We start from the raw sequence: 25,899 nt of genomic DNA on the forward strand, positions 1-25,899 counted from the left end.
CTACTGCTTGCATGGCTACGTAATAACTGCTGATCCCACTACTTGATAACTGCACTGTTTGCATCCCACTACTTGATAACTGCACTGCTTGCATGCAACGCCATCACGTCGTGTAGTCCATGGCCGAATATTTTGGATTCTTGTGCGGCACTCGTACAGACCTTCTGGGTTTATCATTGCCCTCCTCTTTCAGTGGAACCTTGTCCTCAAGGTTCAGAAAGCGAGTCTGCAGTTCCTGCGAATTTTCCCAGGTAGCATCTTCAGCGGGAAGACGTTTCCATTTAACTAAACTTTCTTCCACAAATTTAGATCCACGTTTTATCCAACGTGTATCTAATATGGTTTCGGGCTGCAAAATGAAGTCACCATCCGGTGAAATAGGCGGCATTTCAGAACTGATAACATGAGTATCACCCACGTGTTTCTTGAGCATGGACACATGAAAAACTGGATGTATACGAGAGCATGAAGGAAGCTGGAGCTTGTAGGCGACAGTGCCGATTCGTGCTTCCACCAGATATGGGCCGTAAAAACGACTTGCAAGCTTCTGAGAGGCCCGCTTAAACACTGATTGTTGACGATAAGGATGGAGCTTGAGAAAGACCAGATCGCCGACCTGAAATTCGACATCTCGGCGCTTCGAATCAATCCGTTGTTTCATCTGATTATTGGCAGTATGGAGATTTTCCTTGAGTTGTTTCAGTAAGGCATCTCGAGCAACCAGGTTTTGATCGACGTCATTTACCGAACAGGTTCCTTCATGATATGGGGGAATGGTTGGTGGTGGTCGACCGTAAAGGGCTTGAAAAGGAGTCATGCCAATGGAGGAATGATAGGTGGTGTTGTACCAAAATTCAGCCCAAGGCAAGAAAGAATACCATTTTCGTGGTTGGTGATAAACAAAACACCGAAGGTATTGTTCCACACAACGGTTCACTACTTCGGACTGGCCGTCGGTTTGAGGGTGATAGGCTGAGCTCATTTTCAATTGCGTTCCAGAGAGTTTAAAAAATTCCTGCCAGAAATGGCTAAGAAAAACAGGGTCGCGATCACTAATGATTGACCGTGGCATTCCATGTAGTTTAACAACTCCGTCGACAAATTTCTCGGCTACTATCTTTGCTGTATATGGATGGGACAAGGCTAAAAAATGTGCCGATTTGCTTAGTCGGTCAACGACAACCAAAATAGTTTGCTTGCCAGTTGAAGGTGGAAGTCCGTCGATAAAGTCCATGGTGATATCATCCCATATCTGACATGGGATCGGTAGGGGCTGTAGGAGTCCGGCGGGCGCCAAGGTGTCGGCCTTAACGCGTTGGCATGTTTGGCAAGAAGCAACATACTCCTTCACTGATTTGTACATGGCAGGCCAATAAAATTGCTGAGCTAATTTTTTATACGTACGAAGTACACCCGAATGGCCTGCCCAAGTGGAATCATGAAACTCTTGCAACAGCTGTTGGATGACATCTGAATGGGGAGGAAGGACCACCCGATTATGATAATAAACCAAATTATTGCGCCAAATGTAAGGGCTGCCTGGGTGGTCGAGTGCTTGCTGGCGGAGTCTTTGCATGTAGGGATGGGTTATAGCTACAGTTTTGATAACGTCCCATATGTGCGCACGAGAAACGGTGAGTGCATCAAGGCTTGGGCTACCCACTACTCGTGATAAAGCGTCAGCTGCGTGGTTTTCCTTGCCTGGTGTATATGTGATTTCATAGTCATAGCCAAGCAATTTAGAAACCCATTTTTCTTGCTTCGGTGTCGCAATGCGTTGTTCGAGTAGGTACTTGAGGCTCTGGTGGTCGGTTTTGATGTAAAACTTACGGCCCAGCAGGTAAGGTCGCCATGTTTGGACAGCTTGGATGATTGCTAGCATCTCTTTGGCGTAGGTGGACCAAGACCGTTTAGTGGTTCCCAATGCTCTGCTCATGAAGGCAATTGGCTGCCCTTGTTGAGTGAGAACTGCGCCTATGCCATCGTCGGATGCATCCGCTTCAATGATAAAGGGTTCAGTGAAATTCGGCATGGCTAGTGTTGGAGTTGTAGACATGGCTTGTTTAAGAATCTGAAATGCATGTTCCGCGTCGTCGGTCCATCCGAATTGTCCCTTTTTTAAGAGATTAGTGAGAGGTCGAGCGATGACGCCATAATTACGGACAAACTTCCGGTAGTAACCTGTAAGGCCTAAAAATCCACGTAACTCAGAGACATTAGTAGGCTTAGGCCAATTCAGCATAGCTTGTATTTTACCTTGATCCACTTTAACTCCTTGTGGAGTCACAATATGGCCTAAGTATTCCAACTCTTGTTGACCAAAAACGCATTTGCTCAATTTAATATAAAACTGATGCTGCCTTAATATTTCGCAAGCTTTCTGAACATGTTTAAGATGCAGATTCCAATTGGGGCTATATATTAAAATGTCATCAAAGAACACTAGTATAAATTTTCGAAGATAAGGACGAAATATGGAATTCATAACTGCTTGGAAGGTGGATGGGGCATTGCAAAGACCGAAGGGCATAACTAAATATTCATAATGACCATTGTGAGTACGGAATGCTGTTTTGTGGATATGTGGAGGATGAATTCGTACCTGATGGAATCCCGCCCGTAAATCAAGTTTGGTGAAATAGGAAGCCCCATGGAGTTCATCAAGCATATCATCCACAGTAGGAATTGGGAATCGATCTTTGATGGTCATTTCATTAAGTGCTCGATAGTCCGTGCAAAATCGCCATGTCCCATCTTTTTTTTTGACCAACAATACAGGTGATGAAAAAGGACTAGTACTAGGTCGTATGAATCCCAACTGTAACATGTCTTGAACCTGTTTTTCAATTTCAGCTTTCTGAAAGTAAGCATACCTATAAGGTCTCACGTTAATGGGCTCAGTCCCGTCTTTCAAGTTGATGTGATGATCCACTGCTCGAAGAGGCGGTAATTGCTTAGGCTCCTGAAATATGTCTTCAAATGCTTGCAATAATTGTTGCATTTCGGAATGAATTTGTGGTGATAACGGTTGTGTTGTTGCTTGAAAACACAAGGCAAATACTGAGCTCCCATGACGGATGTCTTTGGAGATGGCTTTTAGGGATATAGGTTGGATCGCTTGGTTGTTGATGCCATGCAAGATGTGAGTTTGATTCCCCAACGTGAACTCCATCGTCAATTGTTTCCAATTGCATGATACAGTTCCCAATTGCTCCAACCAATGAATACCTAACACCAAATCCAATCCACTTAATGGTAAAGCATAAAGGGTAAGGATAAAAGGAATTCCCTGAATTAAAACAGGAACATTTTCGAATCGCCCTTGACATTTTAATGGTTCTCCATTTGCCACCTTTACACTAAAAGGCCTTGTAGGAATTGCCGGCAATTGTAACACGTTGGCCACTTTCTCACTAATGAAATTATGGGTAGAGCCACTATCAATAAGCACAACCATTTCATGGTGTCCAATTTTTGCCATCACTCGCATGGTCTGAAAGGTGGACCAACCTGAGAGAGCATGAAGAGATATTTCGGGCTGGGCATCCAGATTTGCTTCATCATCTGAATGATCATCGCCACCTTCTAGCAAAAGGAGTTGAGGGCTGCGACACTTGTGTCCTGGTGCAAACTTGTCGTCACAATTGAAGCAGAGTCCTTGTGCCCGTCGTTTCTGCATATCCTCCCAAGTCAACCGTTTGATTGGAGTTGATGGTTTGATTGGTGTTAAGGAAGACGAGTCAACTAGTGCCCGAGCAAATGGCTTGTTGAATCTGCGCTGGCGGTTAACTTGATCATCCTTCATCCGAGCAAGACTGATTGCTTCCTTCAAGGATTTCGGTTTGAACATCCGAATTCCTTCAGCTATCTCAGCCTTGAGTCCGCCCATAAATGTTCCAACCAATGCCTTTTGTGTCCAACCTTGCACCCGATTTCCTAACCTCTCAAATTCTTTCTGGTATTCTCGTAAAGAGCCGACTTGTCTTATTTTAGACAAAGCTTCATCAAAGTCGTCACAATCGGTGGGACCGAACCGAGCCCATAGTTCTTCGACGAATAATTCCCACGTTACTTCTTTGCCTTCTTCCGTGTAAGCCCGACGTAGCCATTGCCACCATTGATTTGCTTCTCCTTGCAGATGGAAGGAAGCCAAGGACACTTTCTGTATTTCTTGGGTGCCTTGATATTCAAAGAATTGGTCCACCCTGGTGAACCATTCGGTAGGGTCATCACCAGAGAATCTGGGAAAGTCGAGTTTGGCTAGTTTGGAGGAGAACAGAGGGCGCCCCCCTTCATTGGTGTCCCGAGTTCCCTCTCTTGTCTCATGGAAACGGCCACTGGAAGGATTCCCATGGCGACCATTGATGCTTTTGGTGGGTGTTTCTTGCTTAGAAAGTAAGACTTCAGACATCTTGCTAATAGCATCCTCCAATTTGTGCAGCCGATCAGCGACGCTAAGTTCCAAATGGGAAAAACTATCTTGCAGTCCACCGAGTCCTGTTTCGAGGTGTTCGATCCGCTCTTTATTTGTAGCCATGGTGTCTAGCTCTGATACCAATGTTAGGTCCCAATCAAAGCTTAAATAAATAGAGTTCAGCTTAGGGTGAGAACAACCCAAATTTTATATCGAAAATTAATGACTGCTGTACATCTCCTGAAAGAAAGTTAAATACAAAAACAACATAACAGTGTTTTCCCACTAATTCTCCCACTACTTAATAACTTCTCCCACTACTGCTTGCATGGCTACGTAATAACTGCTTCTCCACTACGTAATAACTTCTCCACTACTGCTTGCATGGCTACGTAATAACTGCTGATCCCACTACTTGATAACTGCACTGTTTGCATCCCACTACTTGATAACTGCACTGCTTGCATGCAACGCCATCACGTCGTGTAGTCCATGGCCGAATATTTTGGATTCTTGTGCGGCACTCGTACAGACCTTCTGGGTTTATCAATCAGTTTCCAGAAAACTTTTGTAGATGTACAATTGAGATCAAACAGGATAAATCTGCCAATATTTCGGTTGGCATCCTTCAGAGACCGGTTAAGCTAGAAAAACTCATTCTCAGTGACTGCTCATATGAGGAGATATTTACATGTGGAGAGGATGAGAAACATACAAAGATCTTGATACACATAAAAAGTTTGGAGTTGCGTTTTCTTTCTGATGCAAAGTACCTATGGGGAAAAGGCTCCAAACTAGACTCTCTTCTTCAAAATCTTGAAGTTCTAGAAGTAAATAATTGTGATAGAATGACAAATGTTCTGCCATCCTCAGCATCTTTTGAGAATCTAACTGTTCTGAATGTACAGTGGTGTTATGGATTGATGAACCTTCAATGGCAAAAATATTGGTGCAATTGAGAGAAATGGAAATTAAATTTTGCAAAATGATGACAGAAATAGTATCAAATAAGACACAAGATGTAGCAGCAGAAGATGAAATTGTTTTTGGCAAACTGAAGTTGTTGTCACTTCAAAACTTACAATGTCTCACATGCTTCTACTCTGGGAATTATGCATTGAAATTTCCATCTTTGGAAGAATTGACTGTATATGAATGTCCTATGATGAAGACTTTCTCTGTAGGAAACTTAAATACACCAAGTTTACAGAAAGTTCAACAAAATTGGTCGGATGAAGGCGAATGGAGTTGGAAGGGTGACCTAAATGCAAACTTGAATTCTTGGCATAAAAATTAATTGAAATTTGTTTAATAGAAAAAATATTAAGTTATAAACTTTTAATTTTACATGCACTAAAAGTGGATTCTCTTTTATGTTAAACATACAAATTAAAGCTAAATAGTACAACTGATATTACGATAACATATTAGTTGTCTATATTCAGAATTTTTTTTTCTCCTTACTTTTTCTATAAACATTGAAAAAAACATTAATTTTTTTATAATTTATTTGATCAATCATCAGATTAACTCCAAGTCAGAGAAATTGATAATAAGTGGAAAAGATGTCACACTTATATGACAAGAACAGTTTTCAGAACATCAATTTTCCAAAGTAAAAATTTTTAAGATCATTAAGGATGAATCATCTAACATTCCAATTGGAATTCTTAAGAGATTTAACAATCTCAAAGAACTTGTACTATGATCAAGTTCATATAAAGAGATATTCTCATGTGAAAAAGATGAGAAAGATGTAAGCATGCTCCCACAAATAAAGGAACTAAAGTTATGGGGGCTTTTCAGTTTGGAGTACATGTGGAAAGAAAAATCTCATCTGGACTTAATTCTTCAAAATCTTGAAATGTTAGATGTAAAATTTTGCCACAATTTGATTAGTATAGTGTCGCCTTCTACAACTTTTGAAAATCTCATAACTCTACAAGTACAATACTCTGATAGATTGATAAACTTAGTATCATTTTCAACAACCAAAAGTTTGGTGTGACTTGAACAACTGAGATTGTCACAATGTAAAATGATGACAGAAGTAGTATCAAGTGAGGGGGTACAAAAGCCGAAGAAATTGTTTTTGACAAATTAAAGCTACTGTCACTTTGTAATTTAAAAAATCTCACAAGCTTCAGCTCTGGTAATTACGTTCTCAAATTTCCAGCTTTGGGAGAATTGATAGTTTGCAAATGCCACAATATGAAGACTTTCTTTAAAGGAGTCTTAAGTGTACCAAGTTTGCAAAAAGTAAAACAGGGATGGCGTGACGAATTAGGATGCTGGGAGGGTGACCTTAATACTACTATTCAATTTCTACACAGAAAAAAGTAGCACATATTCATTTAATAGTTACTTATCTTTGTATTATCTCATTCCCCTTACTTCTAATCATTGTTTCTTGAGGATAAGGTCTTGCGTCCTCATGACCTTATTGTTAACTTTCCTTTATATTAATATTATCTTGGAAGTAGTTAATAACTCTGTAGACAAAAGACACAAAAAAAATTATTGAATTTAATAGTAGCGTGAAGGTTATTCAAGGCAACCTGCAACCTTGATATACATACATATATATACACTAATACTAGTACAACCATAAAACGTCATGATTATGGACACATGTTTTTGATTTTTTTTGTCTTCACATTTTTTTTTCTTTACCAAACTATAGATCATCATTTTAAAATTTAAAATGGCATTTCCCTGCACTTCGTTTGTTCACTATCATTGTGTTGTGCTATATTTTTACAGAATATTCGGAGTTCTGGAAGGATACAGTGCAAACTTCAATGAAATCTCTGGAATAGAGCTCTTTTGTTTGTGGTTTGTGAGGCATTATTGCGGCCCAAGTTTCCTGTGTTGAGGTCAGAGATGGGAGGCCTTTTGTTTCCATCTTTATTATTCTGCTTCTGCTTTTTCGTTTTGCCTATTGTGGTTCTTGCATTTATAATGTAATTTGAATTATTTGTCTACATGAATGAATGTCTATATTTAATGAATCTTTGGTGTATGATGATTCTATTTGGTGATATTGTCTTTGTCAAAGTTGTTAACAACAGACTAGATGTAAACTTCAACTTGTTTCATAAATCATTTCCCTATTGCAAGCACAGATTTAGAAAGGTGTGGTAATGGGTACAAAAGAGCCTGGGATCACCTTGTTGAATCTTGGGTCCTCTTTAAGTCTTTTGATTGTTCTTCTGCAAAAATTGGTAACATATATCTGGTATTGAACTTATTTCTTGCTTTTGTTTTATTTATGAAGCAATTCTGGAATCATCCTTTCTGTCGCAAAGCTCTCTCCTGGCCACGCAGCTTTTCGTTTCTTGGCAAGCTATCAAAATGGGAAGTTCATGCTTGCATAGTGCAGGTTTCCTTGCGTTGATTTATTGGAACTTGCAAAGGCATTCCAGTCCAAGGTCAAATATCAGAGCCAAGTTCTAAATCAATTTCAATTGATATTTTTGTTTATCTTGTCCAGCTTCTGGTTCCAGGTGTTCTGCTTCAGAATAGATTGTGGATCCTCTGCTTCCTTGGTTCCCTGTATCGTCCTGTCTTTCGGGAACCAACCTCTGCAATTGCTTACCTGCTGTGCTTGTCATGGGATTAGTGCTGCTGTAAGTTTCTTCTGCAGGATCCAATCCCAGATTTTCTCTACTTCTCTGCCCAGATTTTCTGTCCCACTCTCAGATTTAGAAGGGTGTCGTAATGGGTACAAAAGAGCCTGAGATCACCTTGTTGAATCTTGGGTCCTCTTTAAGTCTTTTGATTGTTCTTCTTCAAAAATTGGTAACATATATCTGGTATCGAATTTATTTCTTGCTTTTGTTTTATTTATGAAGCAATTCTGGAATCATCCTTTCTGTCGCAAAGCTCTCTCCTGCAAAAATACTGCAATTTTCCTTGCGTTGATTTATTGGAACTTGCAAAGGCATTTCTGCCCAAGGTCAAATAACAGAGCCAAGTTCTAAATCAATTTCAATTGATATTTTTGTTTATCTTGTGCAGCTTCTGGTTCCAGGTGTTCTGCTCCAGAATAGATTGTGGATCCTCTGCTTCCTTGGTTCCCTGTATTGTCCTGTCTTTCCAGAACCAACCTCTGCAATTGCTTACCTGCTGTGCTTGTTATGGGATTACGGCTGCTGTAGGTTTCTTCTGCAGGATCCAAACCCAGATTTTCTCTACTTCTCTGCCCAGATTTTCTGTCCTACTCTCCTGCTTTCTCTGGTCGACTGTAGCAGCTCAACGTTTCTGCTTCCTGGTTTTCACTGCAATAGAATCCTGCCTTCCTTCTAATGCAGTCTGTTCCAGATTTTATTCTTCTCCAGTGCTGCAGTCTGCTTGACTGAATTTATTCTTCTACTGGCTTCCTTCTACTGGTTGCTGGGTTCTACTATGGAGATTTATTTTTGCTGTGTTCCTCTTGAGCTGTTTTTTACTGGAGCTGAAGTCTGCACAAGAAAGCTGTCTGTGCAGTTCTCGGAAGAAGCAAGCACTACCAGTCTGCCTGCTACTTTGCCTTTCCGGATTGTGCAGCATTGCAGCCATTTGGGTGAAATCCTGCCAATGCCCAAGCTGCCCAGGAATAGCAGCATTGGTCACCTCATCCTTGCAGTTCTAGTTTTTTTCCCAGGCGCAACAATTATGCTCGTTTCTTCTTGTTTGTTGTTACTGTTGCCCAGGAATAGCAGCATTGGATGATTATCAAAACTCCTTGAATCTTTTTGCATCTTGCTATAAATATCAGATTTATTTATTTAATTTATTTAATAAAACTTTTTGTCGTAATTATAAACTAAAAGATTCTTACCCAAGGTTTGTTGAAACGATAAATTTATTGTTATTAAGTTATAAAAGATCATATTTTTATTAATATCTAATTCTATTAATAAATTTCGTTGAGTGAAAAGACAAAAATGTCATTTTATATATTTTTTATTCGGTTTTTTTTTTTCAAAATGAGGAATATCTAAGAGTGAACTATCATTTTTGAACAAAGGTTAGGAGTATTAATAAAATTTTAGAGTATTTTTGAAATTTTAAAAAAATTAAGGGTGTTTTAAAAATTTTTTAAATATGTTTTGATGGTTTAAAAAATAACTATTATATCCTTAAAAAATTTAATAAAATGTGATATTTTAAAATTAGTTAAAGCTTTAAAATTCTTAATAAATTTTTTAATTGATAAAAATATTTTATTATTTTGATATTTATATTAAATGTTAATAAAAATTTTATAAGTAAAATTATCTTTTTTATAAAAACTAAATAGAATTTATTATCAAAAGCAAATGAAGAGTTAAAATTTTGTTTTTTAAATTTTGGATGGAGAATAGTCGTTTGACTGTGAATATTTACTTGTTTAAAACATATGAGGATGATTATAGAGGAAAATAGTAGAGGCAAATAAATTGTTTATAATTTTTTTTTTAAATCCTAATTTTAAAAAATGGCAACAAAAGTGATTCCCTTTTTCTTTTAATAAAAAAGAAAAATAAAAAAAATAAAAAAAATGAAGAAAATCCATAAGAAACAGGTCTTTAAACTTTCTCAGGTAATAATACAATAATGTTAACATTAATCTTTTAACTTAAAATTAGAATGTGAGAACAAATAATTTACTGACAAGTTACTAATTATTATCAAATTATTCAAATTCCAATATATGTAAAATAAAACGATCAAATAAAATTCAATAATACAGTCTTATTCCATTGTTATATTTAGGAATTCAATAAATTTTTTTAGTGGATAAATAAATATGAATTAAATTATATGTATATAATTTTGAATTGATAATTGATTATATAATTATATAATTTTAAATTAAAAATAAAATAATATTAATATTATTATAACTATACAACATACGTTACAATGTCAAACCTTTGAATTAATTTGGTATAATTGATCATCTAAAATGATGTCATCGATGATAAATTATTATTTTTAAATGATTTTTTACATATTTTTTTTATTTTCATTAAAACGATAGTACTTTTGTTAGAGAATACCTTAGTTATCCTTTAAGATTAGACATAATAGGGGGTCCCCTTATCCTCTGTCCTTTCGGTGGGAGTGTGACCTGCTACTTTAACAGTCCATTTAAAAAATAAAAATATTTTTAGATAAAATGGATGCCAAGCCAATAACGGTTGGGCTCCAAGGCAGTAGTTGTTGGCTTGGATTTTTTTTTTATTTTTTGTTATTGTCTATGAAAACCGCCCTCCCCCCCACTCTCCAAACCACATTCAAAACATAATTTTTTAATCTCTTTACATTTTTTTTTAATTCAATTTCATTCTCAAACTCTTTCAAATCTCAATTAAAATTTAATTTTATCTAATAATTTAGTTTCTGTTTGTTTAATATTTTAATTTTTTTCAATTGTATTTTGTGCTCAATTTTTTTAATAAATTAATTTTTAATTAATTATAAAATTTTATTAATTTGTATTTATTATCAAATTAATATAACCAATGACAATACTTTGTAAATGGTGGATTGACCCTTCAAATCACATTTTGTATGTAAGTAAATCAAAGTTGAAATTTACAGTAAATAGATTCAATTATATGCTTGTGTGAATTCCATCAAACATGTTCCATGAAATGGCTTTTAACAAGCCCACAGAGTCAAAACACAAATGCTACACCACAAATGTCTTAATAATAGAAAATTATCCCTATTTGTTTATAATAAAATTATATGTATTTATTTTAAGTATATAAATAAATACATATTTATGTATATTATCACACGATAAGTAATCAACCAATCATATAACGATGCATATAAAATGTATACTTATTTGTATATTCAAAATACAAGCACAGATGCATTCAGTTGTTGCAAAGTTGCAAATACTCAACTCAAGGATTGATTGTTGACTTGATGTAAGCATTGTTCTTCCGCCCAGAAAATTTATTTAAAATAAATAGACAAGACACTTTTTAGAGAAATTTTCTTTCCCACCCAAGGTTTGGTCTCGAAACACTTTTTCACCCCAAGTTGGCATAAATAACACTTTTCCACCCAAAATCAAGCATATTGAACATCTCCCACCCAAAATTAAGTTCTGTTAATGAAATAGTAATATTATAAAGTGAAATTACCATTTTATCTCTATTATCTCATTTTTCAAAATTATTATCTAACCCTAAATAAACAAAAATTAAAAATAACTTTTAAATATTCAAATTATATAGCAAACCTCTTATTTCTATTTCTTTGCACTCTCACTTTGTCTTCCTCTCCTCCTATAAATATGAGTATCTTTGTCATAAAATTTTATATCATAGGGGTAAAATGTAATTTTTTTAAATGTTTGAGGTCATATGGTTGTTTGAGGTCTTTTTGAAAAATTTTAAGGGGTTATTAGTAACTCAAAAAAGTTTGGGATCTTTTAAAAAATTTTAAAATATTTTTCTATCCCTATAGTTTAAAAAATGACAGTTACATTACACTCTCCAAAAGTTGAACACAATATAACAAATTATAAACATAAATATCATATTACAGTTGTTACGATCATATAGTAATTTTAAAGTACATAGGAGTTTGAAACTTTTTAGAGATTAATTTATGAATTTTTAAACATTCTCTTACATCTTTACTCGGCAAAAGTTCCAATGCCCTCTCTAGAGTGATGTCCTTCGCTTCCATATTCTGCACTCATAATTCAAAAATGAAAAAAAACAGGCACCAAAATTATTGTAGGGAAAATCCATCAGATTTTTTTTCCATTAATCACATTATAATTAGTAACAATGCTTTGAACAACACATTCCAAGATTGATGAAGGTGAAGGTGAAGGTTTGGGTAGTTACAGAGAATCATAAAGGTAACTTTTTTATTTTCAATTCTGTACCTTTGGAACAGAAGCTATAGTGCGTCGATGTCAAACAGAAAATCCAGCCTTTGTATGCTTTAATATAACTGGATGTCCATCCTTTGGATGGTTTCCCTGACAAATGATAACATAAATGAGTTTAAGAACAACCCAACACATACATAAACATTAATCAATATAGAGATTAACAACCGATACCAGTTTTTTTTTTTTTTTTACTGGAAACAAAAGGAATATTACTAATAAAGACAACAGAAACAATCGCACAGGGATGAACTTACTAATGTTAAAGGTAACGCAGCAGCTCCAGCGCGTCTTCAAGTGTAATAGAGTCCACATCCTTAATCTAAAAAAAAGATATATCCCATCCAGTTTTACGTTTGTTTAATGAATTACAATCAACAAAGTGGCAATACAAGTATTTGCAGTACTAAAAGAAACAGCCTTGCATGGGAAGCAGTGGCCTCCTAGCTTCACCAAGCTGTACATAGAATCCATAAGGACCCTTCTTCAAAAGAACCTGAAAGAAATTATTTCCATCTTCAGTTCATTAAATTATGCAACTCATTCAAAGCGAGATAACAAGTCACCAGTCCCATAGACAAAGAAGAGTAAAATTTGAAGCAAACCTTTTCATTTGAAACTGGATGAAGACCAATTAATTTTGGCTCATCAATGTTAGTGTTCTTTTGCGGAGCATCTTCTTCATCATCATCATCAACCATATTGTGTCTTGGCTATATAACTGTAGACCAATGCAAATAATTCAAGTATTAACAGCAACTCAAATATATCATATGAGATTTGAATAGTGAATTTTTATAAAACTATCAGGATAAAATTTTGTTAACCCCCTTTATAGCATAAAGTTTTCACTTACATCCCAATTTGATTTTTCGCTTAAGGATTAATGAACCCATGTTCTTAGAAAAATTACCTTGTTCGCCTATAAAGTTTATAGTTACAGCCCTATCTTGCCTAAAAATTAATGTAATAAGCTAAATGTTACCCTATTCACCTGTAAACTTATTCAATCCTATTTAAATACAATCCAAACTCAATGAATCTCCATCACATTCATAACTCAATCACCAAAGCACTCATAATCTTTTATCAGTTCTAACTACCTCCTCTATCTCATATTTAACTCTTTCTAGGGAAAGAAATACTAGACTCTTGTGATTCGCGTAGACGTTATACTTAAACCTATACAATTAATACCGACAAATTTTTAATGCAAAGACAACTGCAACTAATTCCAGAGCATAGGTTGGGTATCGAATCTCATAATCCTTGAACTGTCGGGAAGTATAAGTAATCACTTTCCCTTTTTACATCAGCACAACTCCCAAACTCTAGTGAGAGGTATCTGTGTACAAATCATACTTCTTGCCCTCAGTCGACAACGCCAAAACCGGTGTCAAAGTCAATCTTTCCTTTAATTCCAGGAAGCTCCTCTTACAAGCATCTGACCATTTGAAAGGAACATTGGTTTAGGTCAACTCAATCAACGGTTAGGCTAACTTAGCAAAGCCTTCTACGAACCGTTTATAATAACCTGCCACTCTTAGAAAACTATGCACCTCCTTAGCTATTTTGGGTATCTGCCACTCTAACATAGCTTCAATCTTACTCAGATCCATAGAGATATCATCAACAGATACCACATGTCCTAGAAAAGTCATGCGGTCCAACCAGAACTCATATTCCAAGAACTTGACATATAACTACTTCTCACGTAGTCTCTATAATACAAACCTTAGATGCTACTCACGCTCCTCATGAGTCTTGGAGTTTACCAAGATATCATCAATAAACATCACAATAAATTTATTAAGACAGTCTTGGAACACTGTTCATTAAATCCATGAAGACTGTAGGTGCATTAGTCAATCCAAAGGGCGTAACCACAAACTTATAATGCTCATACCTCGTCCATTTTCAAGCACAATAATTGGATCATCAATAGTTAATGGCATTGATATTTGTTGCCACTATATCATCTCCAAAAGCCTTTCATGAGCAATGCAACTAATATGGTAACCTTACATGATAAATATCACCATTTTTCCTCTGCTTTAACATGTCAAGGAAAAAAACAATACTCTGGCTTCAATCCATTTATACTTGATTGGTATTCAAAATGTTAATCATATTAGGCTTTTGTCTGTAACAACAGTATGACTTGCAATTTGCATTCTAAGATCATGTGACTTACCTAATTGTCCCTAGACACCGAACAAATTTTGATCTCATCAACAAATAGGAAATTTATTTTAGTTAGCATAAAAGAATTAGATTAAATTACATGGAAGAGCATTAATAGAAGTAATAATTCTATACCAAGTCAAAGTACTAGTGGTTGATGGATGAAACATAAGGTTTAAAGTATCTAACCCTCTCTAGTCTACAATACGGTGCATAAGTTCACATTTCTTATACAATAAGTACCAGAAAAGAGAAAAGAGTCATAAATACTTGAAAGAATACCTAATCCAAACATACTCGTCTTTTGGATGACTAGACAACTCATTTTAGATCTTCTGATAGATCTCAAAGTCTATGTATCTTCTTGCTTCCCTTTAAATTTGAGAAATTCTCCTAGAACATATTTATTACCTTTAACTTCCAACCTGCCAATGAATAGAGAGGTTTTTATCATTTTCCCTCAAGTGGCTACAATGTATAAAACATATCAAATTTATGATGGAAAAAAATTCAATCAAAGAATAACCTAACATATGAGAACATTATATCTGTTCCATAAACTTGGTGGGATGCAACATGTTTGACACAAGTCAAACCTAATTTTAAGGCTATTCAAACCAACAAATATATACTTAAATTAGAGTCAATGAACAAAAATAATTAAGGGTGAAGGGCACCCTCAATGCTCTAGATTTTGATGCTGCTCACGGTATCAATGCCAAAGAGGATCTTGCCTAAGTCAAGCAAGAGTGAAAGACTCTAAGCAGATATTTTCAGAGAACAACACAAAATTAAATTTATCCATTGAATTTGAATCCTAATATAAATTGAATTATAAACAAGTTATGCATTTTAAAAACCTAAAATCAGCTGGTGGCAGCCTACCATGCGAAAGCTATGTGCTAGCATGCAATTTCGGTACAAACATGGATTTTTCATATTCTTTGGAAAAAGATGGACCATAAATCTACAACCCAAAAACTTAGAATAAATCATCACGGTCTGGATATCTATGAGATAATATCTAGCACCAGCTAAGCACCATTTTATACCATAAACTATGGCCATTTTATCAGATCACAATCTTTTTCCACTATGAGAACTGAAGCAAGGATGATAGGTCCATGTAAAACAGTTAATTATTGCTAGTTTTGTTTTAATTTTACAGCAATCGGGAAATTCAGGGAGATGGACCAGAAATCCTTGGAAAAAAATTAAACATCGTAACTTTAACAAGTAATCACAACAAACTTGTTTTCGTCACTGTTTACATAAGTGCTTTAATCTCTACTATTCAGGGTCATCTTTACATACAAGAGTAACATACATATGACTAATATGTAAACATGTTTTCATCACTATTTTTGTAAGTGCTTTAGTCTCTACAATTCAGGATCATCTTTACATACAAGAGTAACATACATATGATGCAGAAGATTGGATTGCAGGTTTTACTATCTATGAACTAGGATTTTCTTGATTGGTATCTATGTTATCTACCAAACAGTTGATTGACATAAATTCAATATGACAATATGCAAAAAAAAAAAAAAAAAACACAGAATATCAAGGTACAGAAAAATCAAAAGGAAAAAAACAAAACCTGTCCCAGATTGGAGCTGTGCTGAGAATGAAATTGAGTTGCTGATTAATAGATTCCTGCATCTCTTTTTTTTCCACCACTAAAGGCACCTTAAGCCAGCCAGACAGCATATTTTTTTGTTCTGGTTTCAATAGTGTCCACTGCTCAAAGGTGATAACCGCGGGTGGAAAATTGTTTGAATAAATGGAGCTAGAAATATAAAACCAAATTTCATAAGTTAATCACTGATAATCCTAAAATATTTTAACAACCAAGTATAACACAATCAGTACTTCACACTCAGAATATAAACAAAGTTAAGGGCATAACTATGGAAATGGACTCCAAATTATGTAACTTCCTTTTCTGAAATATTTTCAATGTCATAATCAAAATCATTCATCTTTCTCTCAGTGCAACTACTATTTATGAGCAATAAAAAGCTCTGTGAGTCAAAATATTTATGTTGAGTTTCAGCACTATAATGAACCAGGTCAAGTTCATAACTAAGAAATTTTTCCACCCAAAAATTAGTCTGTCTTCGGCTGCTTCAAACATACAGATGACACATTACAGTTATCACCAATAGCAAAGGCATAAATTTATTGTTTAAGAAATTTCATCAAAATTACAGTAATAGATACAGGACAATATAAAATCAGTAATTCTGTCATAATGTGATATGCATTCATCAGTTAAAGCAACTGAAAAGTAAATCAATGCTCCCCAGTTACAGCAGAATATACTAAACTGCAATCCTGGGCACACCATTATGGAGATTTAAACACATACCAAAATTTTGGATTAGGAAGCATAACTTTGTACAAGAAATATCCTTTTGACAGGGCAACTCCCCTTTGTTAATAAAAAGAACAGAAGCTTGTTTTTTAACTTCCTCCACCTGAGACATAGAAATTACAAAAGAAAAAATAAATTATTAATAAAAATATCTGTGTAGTGTATTTTCCTCTGTGAAGCTATAGATATCAGATACTTAAGGACTGGTAAAGAAAACCAAATGAAAAGAAATATTTCAAAATCTAATCAAAACATCTTCTGAAATAATGGAGAACAAGTGTTCCATAAAGGAGCTGTACACAATGAAATACTACTAAACTCACAACATAAGGCAACAAGTTTTAAATAATGAAAAACACCATTGCAATACTTTAGATCATTCACATAATTACAATTTTGTTACAAATTAGATTTCCCACAAAATATGAAGTTCAGAAATGATTAAGATATAGAATGCTATGCAGTTAATACAGACACAGCAACTGCAACAAGAAAGGATCAAAAAAATTTATAGTCTTAAATTCATCATAGATAACAGTGATTGATTTTTAAGAATAGCCATGTTGCACCATCAATACAAGAAGCATGCCTAATTAAGTCACTATAGAACAGACATATATAACTATGACTTACAGGGTCAGGTAATGCTGTCATCTGTGCCCATGCTAGCCTTCACAAACCCAGCTGCCATCTCCATTGATTGATACAAATCCTGAAAAATTCTTCACAGAAACCACCACGGCCTCCCTCTAAGAAAGCATTAATTATATTGCCATGAATGTTGATAAAAGAAAAAAAGAATAAATAAATAAAGAATAAAACTAGGATTATGCTACCATAACAGGGGTAACATATACGTGCAATTTCATTACATGAAATGTCAAACTAGACATTTACAAGTCTATTTTGCTAAACACTTAATTCCTCTTGACATCTGCATTTTTATTTTCCAAATCAACTCATATAAGTACATAAGTTTAAAAAAGCGGCATGGAATTATGGAGTTCACGAAATTTTTTCTTATAGAAAATTCAGTTGACAGTAAATTCAGTGTCCTTCGTTAACTTATGACACCAAATTAATTCAAGCATTAATGTGCCAAAGGAATGGATATTAAAGTGCAAGATTTTAGGTCCCCACCTGAGACTTTCTATCTCACTATAAGTTTTAGCATTACAAATTTAGTAATTCTACATATGAAAATGAATTACACAACAATATAAATGATAAAAATGAAAACTTTACCCTTTAGTAACAAGAACAATATCTATATTCTGTCACGAACCCGTATCCGGATCCGGAATTAGGAGCCCCACGTGTGCCTTACTAATCTACAAATTTAGTAAAATTAATAAATAAAAAATTAGCTTTCTAATAAGATACCACACAAGCCAAAATATTAATATAATTAAGCTTAAATTAGTAGAATTTTTAAGAAAATACTAAAAAAAGAAGTAAAAAATTTAACCTATTTGCCACTGAGAAAATCGCATTAGAATCGGAGGTTTCGATGTCCAAAACGTTGTCGCCGTAGAAGATTCGCTTGAACGGTTTGTAAATTAGGGGACCGCAAAGAATCTGCACCCACATGGTGGTCGGAATCGGCTATGTTTGGTTTCCCGAAAATGAAAGGTAGTGAATTTTCCCGGAAAATTTATGTAGTTTCAAAATTCTTTCATGTGTCAATCGAGTGAAGTAGACTGACTAGTACTTTCATTTCACGTGTCATCCATTTTTTGGTTGGTTTAATATGAATTTTTTTATGGCCGAAAAACTATTTCCCACTCAAGTTTGGATGTATTCTCAAAATTATACTAATAAAATTTAAAAAACTCAAAACCTTATTCATATATTAAAGATAAAAATAAAATTGTTATTTTATTAAAAAGTTTTAAAATTCTAAAAATTTATTACAGATTCAGGGTGAAAGTATCATTCTCCCAAATAAAACTTCAAACACTAAATAAAAAACAAAGAAGATAATATTTGAATTAAAAAAAACTTACAAAAATTAAATAATTTTTATACAAAATATTACTTGACAGAGTAAGTATCCACACACACACACACACAGAGAAAACAACTTAGCTATAAATACTTGTTTAAATTATTATTTTTTCTTTTTAAGCGAATAAATGAATTTATTTGACTTTAAATGTATAAGGGTGTTTTCCATCCAAAAGGTTAATCTAATTTTCTTAAGGAAAAATATTATAAAAATATTATTTGTTAGTAAGGGAAAGGTTAGAGGAGTACCATGGAAGACAGCCTCTAAAGGGAAAATAAAAATTTGTCAAATATAATTATATGTATTCATTTTGAGTATATCTGAATGATTTTGAATTAAAGATAAAATAACATTCAATCATATGATAACACACAAAAGTGTATATCTATTTATATATTTAAAGTAAATACTTATAATATTATTCACTATAATATATAATATATCAAGTAAGATATAGGTTCAAACATTTTGTATTATGATACAATTTGTGACCCCTTAAATTTACATTAGAATGAATTTTAATGAGAACATGACATTGTGCCAAAAACAGAAATGGAGTTAAAGGTTAGGTATTGGCTATTGGGCCTACGCTTGAGTTTAATTTTCAAACTGCAAGCTTTTATTCTTGGCCCATCACCAGGGTTTTTTTGACTTTTTAACAATCAATGCTGTTTTAATTATATTATTTCAAAATTAGTTATTTAATTACTATTGAAGTATGAATAATTAATATATATTATAGTTATCTATATTCATAAATGAAATATTTCAATGGGAAATTTATGTGATTCTATTTATTGACACAATTAAATTATATATATTTATTTTAGGTATACAAATATATACATATTTATATGTATCATTATATGATTGTGTGATTTTGAATTCAAAATAAAATAATACTCAATTTTGTAATGAAACATATAAATATGTATATATTTATATATTCAAAATTGATACGTATGATAGTACTTTAAATGAAAATATATGTTTTGTTTTGTTTTTTTAAATTTAATTTCAAAATAACAATAGAGAATGTCTTTAATAGTTTCGTGTAGTGTCGATTTCACAAGTTTCAAGAGATCTCCAACCTAGCATTATTCATCTTCAACTCACTAATAATTTATCAACCCACAAACAAAAAAGGAAAAATGGGATTTTTTGATAGATTATCCTTAGTTGCTATTTGTTAAAGGGAAAGATAAATTATTTTTGGTAACCTATTTTATATTATTGAGATTATTTTATTTGATTGATAGATAATAAAAAATTATAATAATCTTCTGTTATAAATAATAATATGATAGGTAATATAAATGATAATATTTTATTATTAAATATATCTTTAAAGTTTCCAAATATAATACCGAACTAACAATTTCACATTAAAAAAAAATAAAGTTGTCTCCTAAAGTTTGAAAAATGTATCACATATAACTATTTTACCTTATGGATATTCAAAGTTTAGAAACTTTATCAAAGAAACCCATTTGTCCTAATTTCTATGTATTGTTATTAGTTTAAAAAACAAATTCTCAGTTTCTTCTCCCTTTCAAACCATCTTTTCCCTTCTCATTTATCAAATGATTTAGAGATAAATCAAAAAATGATTGATTAATAATGATATTTTAATCATTTTATATGTTTTTAAATAATCAATAACACAAATCAAATAAATAAGGATAATATAATAAATTTAATCTTTGTATTTATATTAGAGCCCACTTTTCATTAGCGAAATTAGATTTTAGATTGAAAAAAAAAACGTGATTTATATTTTTTAAGGGATGGAAAATTTTTTATTCATATCTGTTTAAAAAAATTTTAAACAGATCCGCTTTTTACCAATGTAAATCGATTCGCTTTTTATTCATATCTGTTTTATTCATACCCATTGCTTAATATGCAAAAATTAAGCAAATATTAGCCTCTGTTGGGAATAATTACACATGTCAGGATCAAATTCTATAAAATATGTAAATACGAATTTGTGTACTCATTTCAATTTTCAATGAAACATCTTCGAATACTACACGAGGTGTTAACGTTAGTCTATTTCCATGACACTATTTGTGTACGTACTGATTCTCATTTGGGAGACAAATTTACTATGTATTTCATTATTAGGAGAAGAGAGGAGAGATCCTTTTTCTTTTTGATAAAAATGGCATAATTCTTTTGAGGAGGCAGTTTGGACAATTTATATAAGTCCAATTGCCCTCCAAATTTCTCTTATAATCGCCTTTGACAGTTATATTCAACCAAGTCAAGTCGATCCGTCATGGGTGGACTGGTATCCAATTTCTCCCACTCATATATGACAGAAGACCCGAACCAAATGCTTAGTCACAAAAATCTCATACAGCAGTACATTTCATACTTGCAAATGTGTCATGCAACCTCGCGAGCAACCTGTACTTGGGAGCTAAGTACTATGCATCTATTAGGAATATCATAGCTACTTCAATTCGAATAAAACAAAAATAAAGCGATAGGCTCGCAGCACACTATACTTACTCAATAACACTAGCTCATTTTAATCCCTCATTTATCATTGTGTTATTTTTCTATGTATCTATGATCAAGTCCAATCTCTATATGAGTGATATAATCGACCGGCTAATGGACACACGTAATATATAAGTCTTCCTCTTCTACTCGAAATTCTCAGTTTAAACTTAACTACTTTTCTAGTCATGTTTTATAGACTGAATCATGTGTGGTCATAGGTTCTAAGCTAAGATAATAACACTAAGAGTAAATATAGAACAACAGTAAAGAGTCAAAGGGTACCAATATGAGGTAATCCTCATAAAGTCTCACACAGTGAGGGAGCAGGGATTCATCCTCTCACTACTTTAACTGGTTGTCTTACTTATGCACACATGGTATGAATCATATACTACAGTATGTATTTTCTCAAATGTCATTCACAACACTATACAAATCTTAGTTCAATCACTACACCCAGCGCCTAACCTGAGTTCTTAATCATTTTTACACTTGCAGATATTTATCTATATTAAGAATTCACATCTGGCATTCATAAGTTATTTGGAGGTGAAAAATCCAAATCAGTCATTTTCAAATGTATCTATTCATGACCTTATCTTGATCAATCATCAATGTGACATTTTTTATTTCAATAAATCTTTTCTTAAGAAATTTGTCTCCCATTTGTATGCTCTCTCAGCATCACATTTCTCAAGAATAATGTCTCATCTTTACTCACTCTTTCAGTGCCAACGGTGATTGCTCGTGTGAATGAGCCAATCTCTAACTTGTATGACATTTCAATCTTATCGAGCTAAAAATGATGTGTATGTAGTGAAAACCCAAAAATTTTGAGACGTAAATTCAAAACATAAAATGAAGTTAAATTCATGGTTTTCGATGTTGTGTCACTAGTACAATATATATAAGTTCAACACTCATCAATCATAGTCTACGTAATCCAAGAAATTTAACATGTGCAAGATATACTTTTTTTGGAAGAATCTCGGTCAAAGGATCAATGACCATACAATGTGTAAAATTATATTGTACATTCATTTCCCTCTTGAAAATTGAGTCTCTTATTATGTTGTGTCTAGTGTTGATACGTTTGGTTATCTTATAAAAAATTCAAGATCTTTTATTTCAACAGACAACCATTGATCTGACAATATTGTCCTATTTACTCAAATTCACGAAGAATCTTCTTAACAAAACAGTTTCTTACACATTTACTGAACAGGTTAATACTAGGCTTTTGATGTGGATATGACTATGTATCTCTGTTTCTTATAGCTCCAAGATTTGGGCCTTTTTGGAGTAAGAAAACATAGCCTTAATTTAATTTGCATTTGTTTAAACTCTTTCTCCAATTGGCATCTTAATAGCCAATCAAATGCAAGTCAGATCTTTAATCACATAATCAATCATTCATAGAGCCTTTTAAATATCAAAATTCTATATACAGCCTTCCAATGCTCTTTTAACATTTACTTATATTAACTAACCAACCTAATAACAAAAATAAATATCTAGGCATGTATGCACCATAACATACATAATACATCTGATGACATTTAAATAGGTAACCTTTGACATTTCTCTGCTTTTATCTTAAGTTTTGAGACATATCTCTTTTGGGTCAATAATTCATCATTTAACACAGGAATATCAACGGGTTCACAATATACTATATTGGATTGTTCTAGAACCTTTTGAATATTACGCTCTTATGACAGAGTTAAAAGTTTCTTTGAACAATTCTTCTAAATATAAATTCATAATATGTATTCTGTTTTCCCATATTCTGTAAGTCAAAAATATAGACAACCATCATTTGATGATTATCGCTTACTTCAAATCATTTCTAACTATCTATACATCATTACACACATTGATAGAATTATAAATTTGTCATCAGACTTTGTCACATAGACATGATGGTCTTGATTAATCATTTCAAAGTTGTAAGATATTAACACTTATAAAATCATTTTAAATTTCAAGTACCAGTATCTGGATGACAGTTATAGGTCATTTAACATCTTTGAAGCTCGCATACTCTACATTTCAGACTTATAACAACAAGAGCTATATGTTGTTTCATATAGATTTCTTTGTCAAGTTTTCCACTAAGGAAAATTGTCTTGACATTCATCTGGTGTAATTCTAAATTCAAATGTGTTACTACAACTAGAATCAAATATATTGAAGTAAATCTCATAAATGACGAAAATATCTTTCTATATAATCTATACCTTCTCATTGGGTATAGTTTTTCGCTATTAAGCGAAATTGTATCTATTTATTGAGTCGTCCGCCTTACAACTAATTCAGAAAACCCCTTCATTCCCAATGAATTTTTGATCTGGTGATAAGTCAACCAAAACCTAAAATTGGTTTGTTTTCTTTGTATTTCATCTCTTCTTCCAATGCATTTTAAAATTTTCCTATCAAGGGATGAGACAATTATTTCAGGTTCTTCATCATCTTGGGGAGTGGTTATGAAAATCTCGTTTTCACTTCAAAATGTCATTGGAATACTTTTGGACGTCCACTCCAATACAATTAAGAATTAATGCTCCCACTATTCAAAATAGATTAAAGTTTAATCTCAATGTTCCCACTAGGATGAGATGAATGAAGCAAGCAATTGAGGATCATTATTCCCACTATCCAAAATAGGTTAGAGCTCAATTGTATTTGCTTCCATTATTTAGAACAAGTATAGGTCTTATATCTTAAGACTCAACTAATGATCACTAAGATATACCCATTCTCATTCTTTTTCTCATCTTATTCAGATAAACTTTTTATCAACATCATCTCTATTAAGAAAAATATCCTTTATGAATGTAGTATCTTTAATACAAGTTTAGTTAATCTTCCAACGAAATTCTCCCTATTGAACACATACCCTTTGGAGTGCTCAACATATCTGATAAATATACATTCATTTCTTTTCAGTCCCAATTGTTTAAACTTATAGGAAAAGTTATTGATAGACATTGCTAACCACTGAGGTTGCAATCAATTAACTCATATTATCTACCTAACCATAACTCATAAGAAGTAGAAGATCTAGATTAGTAGGCAATCGGTTAAGTACACAGGCAGCAAAAAATATCATATCATCACAAAGTGACTTGATGTTTTGCTTGTGTTTTCATTGACTTAACCATTTCTAATAGAGTTCAAGTACTCTTCTTCGTTACATTGATTATTGTGAAGTTTTGGAATTACTATTTACCATACTATTTCTTTTTCATTACTTAGTTTCTTGAACCTTCTGGACAAATGCTCAAGATCTCAGTGAGTTCATAAAACTCTTATCTATTTTGTCTAATTGATTCTTAACCTCACATGTGAACAATTCTATTTATGTGAAAGTTTCTAATAAACTTTCATAGGCCAATTTATTCAAACCATTTTGGCCAACATGCCCTAATGTAACATGTCATATATTTGCATTCATATCCATACACATAGAAGAAACAAATAATGAAAAACTTAACATTATAAAAAATGTAAGGTGACAAACACCATATAACTATTCAACCAACAAACCAAATTTGTAAAGAACAATTCTATCACATTTCAATAAAATACTTAGAGAAATTCAAATTATATCCTAGTTTAAGAAGAACAAGTACTTTAACCAAGATTTGTTAAATATTTGAAGCATATTGGATTTCATGTAGGTATAGGATTCGACCACCTACAAAACTCATTTGTAGGTGTCTATTCCTCTTACTACAACCTTGTTGTTATTGCCTATATACATCTAATTCACTTTATTCAGAATTCGATAGAAATCTACTAAAGATCTTCTATCATGAACTACTTGTTTGGTGGCTTCTAAGTCCATAATCCACGTAGGATAATACTCAGTTAATATCATCGTACTAGTGAACAAAGTTTCATCACTTTATGTTGGACAAGACTATCGTTTTCAGTTCCACTCATTCACAAGCGATATAATTCTTGTTACTTCTATTGCAACTACTCATCTTATTTTTGTCTCTTCTTCTAGTACTTTTGCCACTCTTCATATTTTGATTCCTTGTTCTTCTTCTTTGAGCATTAAACGATCTCCTTCTTGTATAAGGACTTGAGCCACTCACTTTTAAAAGTTGATTCTACAATGTATGCATGATTACTAAATTCAACTGCCTCAAGGGCGCTTGTCCTTTAATTCTATATGGCAAGAACAACTAACAAAAGTCCTTCTTTCATCACTGTAGGTCATATGTATCTTTATACACTCCCACTATCGAGAAGAGATCATTTTTCTAAATAAACCTACTGTTCATGTATCAGGTTACGCGTAGTTGACTTTAGTTTCATAATCAGATTTGACATTCAATCAAATTCAATAATCAACTATCTTTATTTGGGGACTACAGTTCCCCTAAACTTTTTAACTAAAAACATACTTATGACATATGCAGTTGAATATCACTAGTACTCATATACCAGATTGTTATTCATGAAATTGATCAAAATATCACACGAAGTGGATCTTGCTTCTT

General features: G+C 33.2%; 2 protein-coding genes across 6 annotated transcripts; one reads left to right on the plus strand and one right to left on the minus strand.

The window, feature by feature from the left end:
• Nucleotides 1–7,070: 7,070 nt before the first annotated feature.
• Nucleotides 7,071–9,172, plus strand: LOC123205106. Of its 3 annotated transcripts, none has more exons than XR_006499766.1 (4): nt 7,071–7,290; nt 7,692–7,845; nt 7,921–8,372; nt 8,448–9,172. XR_006499766.1 is itself a non-coding variant. In XM_044621923.1 (3 exons), exons 2-3 carry the CDS (start codon nt 8,027–8,029, stop codon nt 8,769–8,771), a joined length of 354 nt encoding a protein of 117 aa, XP_044477858.1. In that variant the 5' UTR covers nt 7,556–7,845; nt 7,921–8,026; the 3' UTR covers nt 8,772–9,172. The 3 variants fall into 3 exon arrangements, 1 of the variants encoding a protein (XP_044477858.1); XR_006499765.1 differs by having other exon boundaries at nt 7,082–7,290; nt 7,921–8,043; nt 8,435–9,172; XM_044621923.1 differs by lacking the exon at nt 7,071–7,290 and having other exon boundaries at nt 7,556–7,845; nt 7,921–8,043; nt 8,435–9,172.
• A 2,722-nt stretch (nt 9,173–11,894) lies between these two features.
• On the minus strand, nt 11,895–18,567 carry LOC123205105. Of its 3 annotated transcripts, none has more exons than XM_044621921.1 (10): nt 18,335–18,567; nt 18,112–18,197; nt 17,500–17,613; nt 16,861–16,969; nt 16,090–16,278; nt 12,908–13,023; nt 12,728–12,798; nt 12,560–12,624; nt 12,297–12,392; nt 11,895–12,094 (listed from the first exon to the last, which is right to left on the minus strand). In XM_044621921.1, exons 6-10 carry the CDS (start codon nt 13,001–13,003, stop codon nt 12,039–12,041), a joined length of 384 nt encoding a protein of 127 aa, XP_044477856.1. In that variant the 5' UTR covers nt 13,004–13,023; nt 16,090–16,278; nt 16,861–16,969; nt 17,500–17,613; nt 18,112–18,197; nt 18,335–18,567; the 3' UTR covers nt 11,895–12,038. The 3 variants fall into 3 exon arrangements, 1 of the variants encoding a protein (XP_044477856.1); XR_006499764.1 differs by adding an exon at nt 14,784–14,911 and having other exon boundaries at nt 11,896–12,094; nt 12,560–12,798; XR_006499763.1 differs by adding an exon at nt 14,769–14,911 and having other exon boundaries at nt 11,897–12,094; nt 12,560–12,798.
• Nucleotides 18,568–25,899: the final 7,332 nt, after the last annotated feature.

Source organism: Mangifera indica, unplaced genomic scaffold (genome assembly GCF_011075055.1).
Source record: "Mangifera indica cultivar Alphonso unplaced genomic scaffold, CATAS_Mindica_2.1 Un_0001, whole genome shotgun sequence".
NCBI lineage: Eukaryota > Viridiplantae > Streptophyta > Magnoliopsida > Sapindales > Anacardiaceae > Mangifera > Mangifera indica.

Excerpts from the sequence above, each read along its gene's own strand:
- LOC123205105 (XM_044621921.1), bottom strand. The coding sequence starts at position 13,003 with ATGGTTGATGATGATGATGAAGAAGATGCTCCGCAAAAGAACACTAAC. Across the intron at positions 12,799-12,907 it reads ATCCAGTTTCAAATGAAAAG|GTTCTTTTGAAGAAGGGTCC; the intron begins GTTTGCTTCAAA and ends AATTTCTTTCAG. Across the intron at positions 12,095-12,296 it reads CTATAGCTTCTGTTCCAAAG|AATATGGAAGCGAAGGACAT; the intron begins GTACAGAATTGA and ends TTATGAGTGCAG.